At 35.6% G+C, this 12,433-nt stretch overlaps 1 protein-coding gene across 1 annotated transcript in view; it reads right to left on the bottom strand.

Moving 5' to 3' along the window:
* MUC19 (mucin 19, oligomeric) overlaps window positions 1-12,433 on the bottom strand; it is a 160,852-nt gene that overhangs the window by 77,476 nt on the left and 70,943 nt on the right. The window contains exons 50-53 of the mRNA XM_074403475.1: window positions 5,625-5,723; window positions 3,970-4,071; window positions 3,636-3,737; window positions 3,164-3,259 (exon numbers count right to left, since the gene is read on the bottom strand). Coding sequence (XP_074259576.1) covers window positions 3,164-3,259; window positions 3,636-3,737; window positions 3,970-4,071; window positions 5,625-5,723 — 399 coding nt within the window. The remainder of the gene's footprint in view (window positions 1-3,163; window positions 3,260-3,635; window positions 3,738-3,969; window positions 4,072-5,624; window positions 5,724-12,433) is intronic.

The following is a 12,433-nucleotide window of genomic DNA, read 5'->3' as shown; positions in this document are numbered from 1 at the left end:
CTCCTGGGTTCAATCTTCCTGAGTACCTGGGACCGTGGTGATTTTCACTGTGCCAGCTCTAGTGTAACTTCTATTTGTTTATTTTCATAAAAATCATTTATCCAGTATCTGTTGTGTGTCAAAGAAGTTGTCAGCAACTTATAAGTATCACTTCATTTTACCATTAGAATAATTCTATTTGAGATTTGAGATTTGTAATATTACTTTTTTCTTTTATGGAATAGACACTAAAGCACAGAGAGATTAAGTAGCTGTTCTAAGGGAATGCCCTATAGGGCATTCTAGTGGGAAGAAAGAAAGAGGTAGACATAAATAAAATAACGAACCAACCAATAACCAAATTCACAAATAAGAAAAGCTTCAGAGCATTGGCATAAAATGAGTTGATACTGAGAAAATGGGATGTTCTATTTTAGATTGCCTGATTAGCAAAGGCTTCTCTGAGAATGTCTTTATTTTGAAGTCTGATAACAAGAAGCAGCCTGCTAGTAAAGCTCTAGGAAACATGGCATACCAGGCAGAGGTAACAGCCAGTACAAACATCATAAGGCTGATGGACCTATGCTTACTAGAAAAGCAGAGCTAGGAGTTGAATATAGCTGGCTAATGGGTGATGAGCCAGGGAATATTATAAGGTAAGGCCAGATATGTAGGAGTAAGCAAAATGTTATGAATTAGGGGAGAAAGAGTGAAGATTTTTTTAAATGCAAGAAGCTATAATTTTTAACAGGGGAGAAATAGCATAGAATTCATATGCATTTAAAATCCCTTTTACACTCTGTAGAAAATATATGGTAAGGGGTGCATAATAGAAGTAAGAAGACCAATTTTGGGGTGATTTCAGAAGTTAAGATAATTTATGAGTGGCTTATGCTAAAATTGCGATAAAGGAGACCAAGAATAGTGGATAGGGGCAGGATGTGTATTAGAAGCAGCATTAACAGGACTTGTTTAGATATGGAAGGTACAAAGAAAGAGACAGCCATAAAAGATAACAATAGTATTTTTACCTTAGTGAACTGGGTCAGTGATGGTAACATTTTCTAATAGGGGGAAGACTCAGAGAACAGGTGTGTGTGAGCATAAAGGGAAATCCAGTATCAGCAGAAGGCTCTAAGTCTGAAGATCCTAATATAGCAAGAATACCCCTAAGGAACCAGATGAAGATGGAAACCTTGGATCTGAAGAGACATGCATCTGTAGAGTGGTGTGTCTGTGTGTGTATGGGTACATGTTTCCAGCAAAACTCCACTACTTGAGTGGAGCAGAAAAGAGTCTACTACCTCCTGACAGCGCCAATCCTTCCATAACGTTCCCTTCCATATGACCTGTTATTTTATCTCACTGATGAGAATAAAACCTCTTCATATTTAACCAGACTGGAAGCTACTCTTGACTTATTGAATTATTTACCAAATATCCATCAGATATTTATCACATACCCAAACCAGGAACTGAGCTAGGCACTAGGAGCAAAACTAAAAACAAAAATAGACAAAATTACAAGATCTTTCTCTAGTTTTAACAGAAATCCACCATGTTGGTGGTATGTCTAGTAAAAGATGATGACTAGATGAAAAATCAACAATCTAGGCCCTGACCCAGCACATACTCATCCTGTGACTTTGGGGTAAATACATTGATTTTACATAGATAAAATCTGAATAATTATTAATATATTATTGACTGCATAGGGTGTCTGTAAGATTCAAGTAAGTTAATACATGTGAAAACACTATGCCCATTTTTATACTTTCTATACTTTTTTTCTGATTATCATTTTTACTTTTGTTAAAACAGATTAAGATAATTCATACATAAGTATATAAATATATGACTGCTTCATATGTTTATATTATCAACAATATTGTATTAAATATAGCCAGTAGAAATTAAGATATAAGAATGGTTTTATCTACTAATATTTTATCCTATCCTTATATTTTTCAGGCAAGTTTTTTTGCCTATTTTCTGAGAAGTATTTAAATATAAATAAATAAATTGATTGGTAATCTATCTCTTTAGTCATTTGAAACAAGTATTATGAGACACAAACATGTTTAGCAAGGGATCTGCAACACCCATTGCATAGTTTACATATTTCTTCAACAGGTCAGCTTTGAGCAAATGAGTTATAGACATGCCCTATTTGTAAATTCTAGAAAAGAAGACTAAAAAAACCCATGTGTAGCGGTTTTAGGAAGAAAATTGATTTCTGAATTTTTAAACAATTCAGAAGGCAGTGTTACTTATCAAATTGTTCTTAGAAATGGGGAAAGCTATTCATCAAGGTTCTAGATCTCTGTTCAGTAAAGAACGTATGGGAAAATATGTTAATACTTTAAACCACAAAAATTTCTAATACTAAAGATAATGGTGTTTTGCAAAAGATTGCAAAAAAAGAAAAAAAAAGAATTCCAGTTTGAAATTTAAATACCCTTGCTGATGTAAGATAACCTTTTGATGCCCAACAGCATATTATATTATTTGAGACAGAGAAGAATTTATTGAACTCTTAAATACTTGTACTATGGGAAAATTATATAATCAATTAATGATCTGCAAAAATAACTAACAGTATTTTATAATTATTTTGAACTTTTAACCTATATTGAATTATGTTAGCTTTTTGTCTAAGTGATTTTGTGTGAAAAATGCAGAACTTAGACAAAGAAATTATAACAAAATGAATAAATACATCCTTAGAAGCTGTTAACTCAAAAACAGCAATTATGGACCAACCATGAGATAAAGTGTCAGAGGATCACTATTGCTTTTTTTTTTTTTTTAAACTTAACTCCACTATGCTTGTATCAAGTAACATTCCAGTGATTTCTAAATTGATCTTGTGACAATATCAGATTTAAAAAGCGGCACTAGTCTAGTTTAATAATGGAAAATATCTAAACTATTAGATCATTTTTATTATCTGTGATTTCAGGTATTACACTAATTGATATCCCAATGGTACAGAAATACTGAATAACAAAGCATGCAATGGCAATGTTTTTAATGAATTCACAGAATATTTAAATAACAGTGCTTTAAGTTTCAAGCAGGAAAGATTTTCAACTGAATTAATACCCTACTGAATAAGCTTTTATAAACAGGTTTCCACACTCACTCCTATTTTTGTGACCTTTTAGTGCTTTGCTAGTCTCACCTGGTTTATCTGAAGAGCCAATGGTGGTACCACTGCTAGACCACCCAGATGTCATTTCACCTCCACTAGTTGCACCACCTGGTATTCCAGCCGTACCTGTTGCAAAGGCAAAAATGGAAAGGACTCATTCACAGAAGTTCTTAAGTGATGAGATAATCAATTTTCATTTAAATTAACTTCCAACTAAAAATTACAGAACTGTCCATTTTTCTGTATTGATAAAAATAATGATCCTTTCCACATTTAAAAAAATGTACTTTGATGTACACTGTTGATTATTTATTTCCTTGGCTCCTCATCCCAAGCTCACAAAGTAGATCACTTTGACCCACATATTTCAGATAAGAAAACAGAGGTTACAGAGGTTAAGTGATTTGACTTACTTAATAGCATGACATTGATTTTGAGGAACAGTATTACATGAACATCCTATATTGCCTCCTGCAAGTGCTAGGTCCCCCATTTTACCTACCTGGTTTGCTTCCAGAGATTGTCACTGCTGTGGCTGAGGCTGCATTGGTGGTTTCACTCACAGGGCTACTTGTAGTTGAGGCAGCAGATACTGTCGGGGTTCCTGGTTATGAACAACAATGGTTCAGGCTCACTGCTGTGAAAGTACTGGTCCCTATTCCGTGCTAATAGCACAGAACTGAGATTTCTACAGTATAGTGCTTTAAGGACATCTTCCAGATGCTTTCCCTATGCTCTGACATTTAATGTCAGTTATAGCCTGACCAATAGTCCACATCACAACCTGCTGAGGAAGGCAGGGTTGAGAACTGCTAAGGAGTCATGTCCCGACTTGCCTGAGTTTCTAAGACTGGTGGTTCCAATGCCTGCTTCCTTGGAGATGCTGCTACCTGGAACTCCAGGTGTTGCTCCAGGTGATACCACAGGTGCGCCTGACACTTTCAGAAAAAACAAAGTTTAAGAAACTTGCTTTTATTCAGTCACTGTGACCTGAAACAATTTGGAAATCTCTTCCAGCATATTTATACTCATAATGTTTACTCAGTTTAGTGATATTAGGACTTCTTGCTCAGAAAGGGCATACATGTTAATGTGATAAGGCACTATTATAACATCACAATCCTTATTTGCCTTCTACACTGAATGTGCCTCTTTCTAAAATTACCTACAAGTTATCATTCCAGAGTAAATTATTCTCCCAACACCTTTTGCTATATTACTTACTTTTTGCTTTTTTCATGTGTTTAATTAAACATTACTTTCTTCTAAAAATTCTAAGCTTTGTAAGCATAAGAGCATCTTCTGGTACAGAACACATTACTAAGCCCTCAGTAAATATTATCTAGCCAAAATAGAAGTGTTTGTGTTAGAGTAGGCGGAAAGCCAGAAACGAGCAGGCAAGGGAGCCCTGAGGGAAAAGAAGTCCTGGAGACACTGTCCGCTCATAGTCAGTGCTGCCCATTGACAGTCAGCAAAAAGACAACTGCTACACTGGCTACTTCTGATCTTGCGATTGAGCTCCTCCTTCCTTGAAGGGAGACCTGCCAGGTCCTGGCTAGAGAAAACCAGATTAGGGACTGTCCTCACTGATGAGCATGCACATTCCTCCAAAAAATTGACCTGGAGTAGACTTTTGCTCATTATAATAGTAAAAAACACATCCCTGGGTGGAGATTTTAAATGCTAAAGAGACATGCGATTTGTGTACTAGCACCTACAACCAAAGAGAATGCGTGCCCAAAGAGACATCCTGGAAGGTGCGTGTAAATAACACCCCCTCACGCCTCTTCATGAATAATCACCTAAGAGTCTCATAAAAGAGGTCCCCCAGCACTAGCTGCTGCTGGCTCATTCTGCCAAGCAGCCCACTCTGTCTCGTGTTTCAGGGTGCACTTCTGAAATAAATCCTGCTCCTACTATTTTTTTATCTGTACCAGCCCAGATTGTTTTCCATTACTTTCTAAGAATGTACTTTATCTTCCTTCAATAAACTCTTCTACTTAATCCTTGCTATGCATCTCTTGGCTGAATTATTTCTTCGACGTTAGAAAAGAACTGAGGATTCCCACACTTTCTGGTAACATTTGCACTAATCTATTTACAACTACTAGATTGTTCATAACCTCTTTTGATAAATCAAATTTTGACATCAGAGCTCACACTTCTGCTAATTAAACATTAGTTTAGATATGAATGATACTTCAAATGTGACTTCACCTGAAGCCAAAGTGGTTGCTGCATCTGATCTTCCAGTTGTATCCAATTTGAAAAATTATGAGGCTCTGCCTATAGCTTGTTGCTATGCTGCAAATGCTTTTGGACAAACATTTATTATTAAACTTATTTGATTATTGCTAGAATTTTCCTCATTCTCTTATAATTAACTTCTTTTTTTAAAACTCACTTGGACTTATGCTAATTATATTGCTAATTATATATAAGACCTTTATGTTTGACCATTGCTCCGACAACAATACATGCTTTGTCTTACCTACTGTGTTTCCTGGGCCAGGGGCCCCAGTACCTGATGCTTCAGCTGTGCTTCCACTGCCTGCTCTGGTGGTGGCTTCCACAGACCCTTCTGTTGGACCTGGTCAACATGCAAAGGCAGCTAGGATTACATGAATTTCCAAAGCTTCTAGGAAATTAAGGCAACTATTAAATAACCTTAGACATTACCATTATTTATCCTTTTGTCTGAGTATTTCAATAGCTTTGTTTCTGATTAATGCAATTGATTTGAATGAATAAGCTTTTGTGATTATTGAGTCATTTACTCAATATTAAGTCCCAACTCACTGCCTGGCATCCCAGCCATTCTTCCTGCCAGTGTAGTCAATTCAACTGATATTCTGGTTGTTCTTGTTTTGTTTCATTTTGAAGCAGGAGGAGGAGGAAGAGGAAAAGGAGGAGGAGGAGGAGAAGGAGGAGGCGGCGGCGGCGGCGGCAGCGATGAAAATATGATAATATTTGTTAAACTCAACTTGATTTTTATGATGTTTCTATGACTACTTTCACCACCCAAATTCATGTCTTCCTCCTACCTGAAACATTGCAATTGTTTCCTAACTTTACCCAATTAATAGGTCAATATTCTTCATAACAGATATATTCTCTGCTCAAGAATATTGAATGACAGTAATTCTTCAGCATTAATGTGTGTAAGAATCATCTGGTGAGCCTATTAAAAATGAAAATTTCCTATTTCTCCCAGCAGAAATTCTAATTCTAACATTGAACAGGCTGGTCTTGTACTGCAATTAAATTCTTATATTCATTTTCAGTTTGCAGGGCATCCAGAGGATAAAAGAATAAGTTAATTGACATTAACTTAGTAGTGCAACGCTATGTTTGATCACTAGGTTTAAATGGTGACAGCTAGAACTCTCCAGTGTAAAGCATTTTTGATTCTGCAATTAGCAAATAATCTGGCATCAGACAAACATCCAGGTCCTAGTCAACCTTTCACCTAATGTTTTCAGCATTTATTTTGCTCCTTGTCTCTTTAATTCAGGATTTCAAAACAATGATTTTTCTAATTGTGTCTTTTTTCAACATTTATTGGTTGGAATTTTTCTTCAAAAAGAGAGATTTCTCTAATCAACTGGAACTATTTGAATATCCTGATCCATAGTTTCTAATAAAAAATACTTGATAGTTGATTAATTTTCCCTTTAATTACCAAACTTCAGAATAAGGACTTGACATGATAGTCACTGCCAACATTATCAAATATTGCTGTGATTGTTTCTTTTTATTAATCATCATTGGAGGCATATATATTTCAATATTATAAATGTGTCTCAATCAACTACAAATAATTATTTTTCAGTGCTCAAAATTCTCCAAATTTGGTCAACAGGAACTCATGTAGTTTAGTGCCCTTGTCATTTAAGCAGAGCTCCCTTACTCTTTGAATGCTTCTTCATTTTCTTTTTTTTTTCTTTTTTTCTTTTTTTTTTTTTGAGACGGAGTTTCGCTCTTGTTACCCAGGCTGGAGTGCAATGGCGCGATCTCGGCTCACCGCAACCTCTGCTTCCTGGGTTCAGGCAATTCTCCTGCCTCAGCCTCCTGAGTAGCTGGGATTACAGGCACGTGCCACCATGCCCAGCTAATTTTTTGTATTTTTAGTACAGACGGGGTTTCACCATGTTGACCGGGATGGTCTCGATCTCTCGACCTCGTGATCCACCCGCCTCGGCCTCCCAAAGTGCTGGGATTACAGGCTTGAGCCACCGCGCCCGGCCTGCTTCTTCATTTTCTAACCCAAGAAGTCCCAAGCTCACCTTGAACTTTTCATGCCCAAGACCTGGAAGTAATCATTTCTCCAAGCAAGAGTGAACATAGAAATTTAGGAGCCCAAAGTCGGTGACAAAGGGTGCACACTACTGTTAGGGCACCAATGCTTGCAGGCCATTTCAGTGGCCAGAGTTAGAACATATAAAGATAAACAAATATATAGAAAACAAATGTATTATATTGGAAGATATATATTTCCATATATTAGAACTATATATCACATATTTATAATAAATTTGTATATATTTCTAATATAAGAAAATACATATTTTCTATATATCGTGTATTTAGATTAATAAAAATTACATACATATCACAAGTTTATATATATTTCCAACTCAAATGGAACATTACAGAAATTTACTTAATTATTTCTTTTTTTTTTTTTTTTTTTGAGACAGGATCTCAGTCCTCTCAAGCTGAAGCGCAGTAGTGCAATCACAGCTCACTGCAGCCTCAACTTCCTGGGCTCAGGTGATTCCCTCACTTCAACCTCCCAAGTGGCTACATACAGGCATGTATCACCATGTGTGGCTAATTTTTTGTATTTTTTGTAGAGATTGGGGGGGGGGGAGTCTTACAATGTTGCCCAGGCTGGTCTCAAGTTCCTGGGCTCAAGTAGTCTCCTGGCCTCAGCCTCTGAAAGTACTGGGATTACAGGTGTGAGGCGCAAGGTCCAGCCCTGATTTAATTATTTTATCTCTTTTCTTTTAAGTTGAAAATCTTGATTTCTAATAGTAGTCATATAACTACTAATTGTTTTATCCTGTGATATATAAAAAAAATTTCAAGGTGAGAACACTAATGTAACTACTAGGAAGAAAATTATTGAATCAAGTTTAAAATTTCCTAGCAATCTTTTTGCCATTTAAATACATGATACTAGCATATACAGTCTGATTACTGTGCTTTAAAGTCATGTGAAATAATTATTTTCTCCATGTGATTATAATTTGATATTCAATGAGGTTCACTTGTTTCAGTTAGTTTTCAGTTTTAGGGTTTGCTTTTTCATTTTAATTTTGTTTTTTAAAATAGATATAACATTTTCCTTTTTTAAAAGCCAAAACTGTATTTAAAAGAATACTCAGAGAACTCAAAATCTTGCTGTTCTGGTTTTTTCCTATAAGGAATGACTTTTACTAGTTTTCGGTTTATCTTCCATGTTTTTTGTATACATACTTGCATATGTGTATATGATTCATATCCTCACAAAATATATATACACATATGTACACACACACATACACATACACCCCTCTTTTTTTATAAAGGTATAAAGGGTAGACACAACTCTGATTTTTTTTTTCCTTTACAATAAATTCTGAAAGTAACTAAATCAGTACATGGAGATCTTTCTCACTCTTCTGTTAGGATGACCTAGTGCTGCTTTTTGTCCTCTTTTATTCAATGTGTCTTTGATGAGCTGTTTTCAACCTTTCTATTGAAAAAACAATGCTGGTATGAAAAGCTTATACATACGCTATTTTGTACTTTGGTTGTCTGGCTTCAGGAGCACTAAAAGTGGGATTTCTGGGTCAAAGGATAAACGAGTCTGTAATTCTGTTAGATTTTGCCAAGTTCCCCTCCATGGGGCTGTAACATTTTGTGCTCCCACCAGCAATGTGCAGAGCACCACCTGTTTCTTTTTAGACCTGCCAACAGGGCTGCTGTCAAACTTTTGGATTTCTGCCAACATAACATGTGAGAAATGGTATCTCAGTATAGTTTTGATTTGCATTTTTCTTGTGTGAAGTTGATCATTTTCTCAGAGGATTAAGAATCATTTATAGTTCTTTTTCTGTGTAATTCAATTCACATCTTCTATTATTCTAATTTTTGATTTGCTCTATGTACTTTTTCCCTTTGCTGATTTTGCTTGTATCCTTTTGTGCAATAAATCATAGCCATGAGTATGATTCTATACTGAGTCTTGTAAGTCCTTCTATCAAAACTTGAAGGGGTTTTGGGTGCACTGATATAGGTTGCCTTTCCATTTGGTCAAAATGCTTTTGTGTCACTAAGGAGAGTTTTAAAGTTTTCCTCATCTAAGTTTTAACTTGTTAGGATTATTCCAAGGTAATTTATCTTGTTTGTTGTTTATATAAATTGGAGTTCTCTCTTCAAATATATACTTTAATTTATTATTTATATTTATGAAGACTATTAATTTTTACAGATCAATCTTGTGTCTTCGTACCTTATTAAATTCTCTGCTTATAGTTTTTCCATTGATTCTCTAGAGTTCTGCAGGTACACTTTTATATCATCTGTAAGTGGAAATACTTAAATATTTTCTATTTCAAATTCTATGCTTTCAATTACTATCTAATCCAATTTATTAATAACACCAGAAACTGTTAAATAGTAATATGATTGAATGTCTCCTTACCTTGTTCCTGAAGTTATGAAATAGGTTTAGAAATTCCTTATTAAGATGCTACATGTGTGGCTGAGGTATATATACTTTATTGTTTTTTGTTAGTTAGTTAGTTTGTTTGTTTTCTGAGTTGAAGTCTCACTCTGTTGCCCAGGCTGGAGCAAGTGTAGTGGAGTGATCTTGGCTCCCTGCAACCTTCACCTCCCAGATTCAAGTGATTCTCCTGTCTCAGCCTCCAAGCAGCTGGGACTACAGGTGCCCACTACCACACCCAGCTAATTTTTGTACTTTTAGTGGAAATGGGGTTTCACCACGTTGGCCAGACTGGTCTCGAACTCTTGACCTCAGGTAATCCTCCTGCCTCTGCCTCCCAAAGTGCTGGGATTACAGGCATGAGCCACTGCACCTGGCCCTGTTTTAAGGAAGTATTCATTCATTCCTACTATTTTGAATGATCTGTTTTTCCCCATCAGAAATGATTATTTAATGTTTATCAAATACATTTTTAGCTTCTGTGGGTTGTTTCCCTTAGATCTATTATTAATATTATAAACTACATTAAAAGATTCCTTAATTTTGGTTTTAATAAAAATAATTAAACGTTAGTTTGTTCCTGAATGCTTTTTTTTAAAAACTTAAGCTTCTTGTACTTAGCTCATGAGATTTAAATAATTCTCTGCACTACTTACTGTTTTCTGAGTAAAGCAAATCCAATTGTTTTTCAAAATACTTTGCATAATTGACTGTTCAGATTAATTCTTCCAGATATATGGTAGGTTCTTTCACTACATAGATTTAGGGTTTTTTTTCCCTAAACTAAGAAAATTTTTTCCTTATTTATAATTTTAAATATTAGTTCTCTTTCATTGCTTTTTCTTCTCCAGAAAAGGCAATAATGTATATTTTGGATATTTTTGCCTGTTTCCTAAAACTATAACCTTCTCTAGCCCATTATACATTTTTTTGAAAGTGTCTGCAATATTTCAGGGATAGGGACCATCTTTTCAGTTCTGTCCTCTAACAGCCTTGCTGTATTTTCAGTTTTATTTATTCTCAGTGGAGCACCTTGCTATTTGATCTTCTTTTGAGATGATTTTTCTTTTTCTTCAATTTTTCTCCTGGGTTTTCGCCAATTCCATTTTAACATCTTCCTGCTGTTTATCTATTTCCACTCCTAATTTTTAATCTGTAATTTTTTATGTCTCTTTGTAGCTGCAGTTGTTTCCTTAGTTATTTTATGTTACCTTTTTATATTCTTTGGCTTCATGACTAGATATTTAGAATTTGCTTGCTGTTGTTGCAAAGTTTTTAAAAATCTATACAAAGGAATAGCTGTGTCTCAGTATTGGAATTTCATTTTTTTCTTCATTATTACTATTTTTTTTCATTGTTTTGTGGGCCAGTAATAGCAAGAGATTCTATGCAGGGGGCAGCAGAGAGGCTTCAGGCTGGCTTCCCAAATTTCTCAGATAAAGGGCTCCCTCTTATGTTCTTACTGTGAGGGAGCTTCTTTTATAAGCGGCACTTTTTCCTTGTCTGTCTTCTGATGCTGTCACTAATATCCTGTTTTACTGAGACCCTTATTTTTACATATTTTGTTTTTCCTTTGACACCCAGGCTCCAAGGGTTCCTCTCCCTTCCAACGACTTCCATGCATTTTCCGATACTCTTTCAACTCCACTCATGAGGGCTCTCTGACCTGCCAGGTCCCAGATTTTCTGTCAGTATTTTCCACTCAAGTTGGGGGATCTTTCCTTCTGAGGCTCCGCTCCAGTTGACTGAAACACTGTAATAATGGTATTCTACCACTATTAGGACCTCGTTATACTTCTCTATTTTCTTTGATGCCCTTACCTAAATCTCAGCCCCACTGTGAGCCTCAGAGCCATCGTTCCCAGTTTTTGGAGTCTTGCTCTTCCCTGTCTCCTCTAAACACCATAGGTGTGGACTGTTCTGATCTTTACAATTTGAAGAAAGAGGTACTGTAGACTCTAATTTAGGCAGCCACCATTTTCCTGTTTTTTCCCCCATTGATTTCTTGAGCTTAAATGCTATTACATTCTACTAGTGTCAGCGCAAATTAAGGATCACATTGATACTATGACTAATTAAATTACATTCTGCTTGTGATAAAAGGACTTTTTATGTGTTTGAATATTGAACCAGGTCATCAGATACTTACAACAGAGGCATAATATCTAGGAAGTTAGGTTAAGAAAGGTTCTTCACAGATTCAGCTATGAACAACTTACTCACCTGCTTCATTTCCAGAGATGAATTTAGGATGAACTATGTGTAATAAATGGTGCTCTCAAGTCCTCCTACTTGAAGACCGTTATCATTTATATTGAGAACATGTATATAGTCAGTAGTATCTGCTTGGGTATATATCATAAGAGAGTGAGATATCTCTGTGATTTTGCACTGTCTTAACAGACTGCCTCTAATGTATCACATTCTGTTTTAATGCTTATTCAATAACAAACCTGTATTTAATTCTCTACTACCTTTTTTCAGATGGTTTCTGGGTTTGAAGAATATTTTGCTTTTAATTCTACTTCCCCAAAACCTGAATGATAACTGCTTTTTATTCCCTGGCAGTTGAATGGATCCTTCAAATT

This window comes from Saimiri boliviensis, chromosome 7, assembly GCF_048565385.1.
Source record: "Saimiri boliviensis isolate mSaiBol1 chromosome 7, mSaiBol1.pri, whole genome shotgun sequence".
NCBI classification, from domain to species: domain Eukaryota; kingdom Metazoa; phylum Chordata; class Mammalia; order Primates; family Cebidae; genus Saimiri; species Saimiri boliviensis.
Note: the sequence above shows the minus strand (reverse complement) of the source record. Positions and strands in the feature narration are given on the sequence as shown.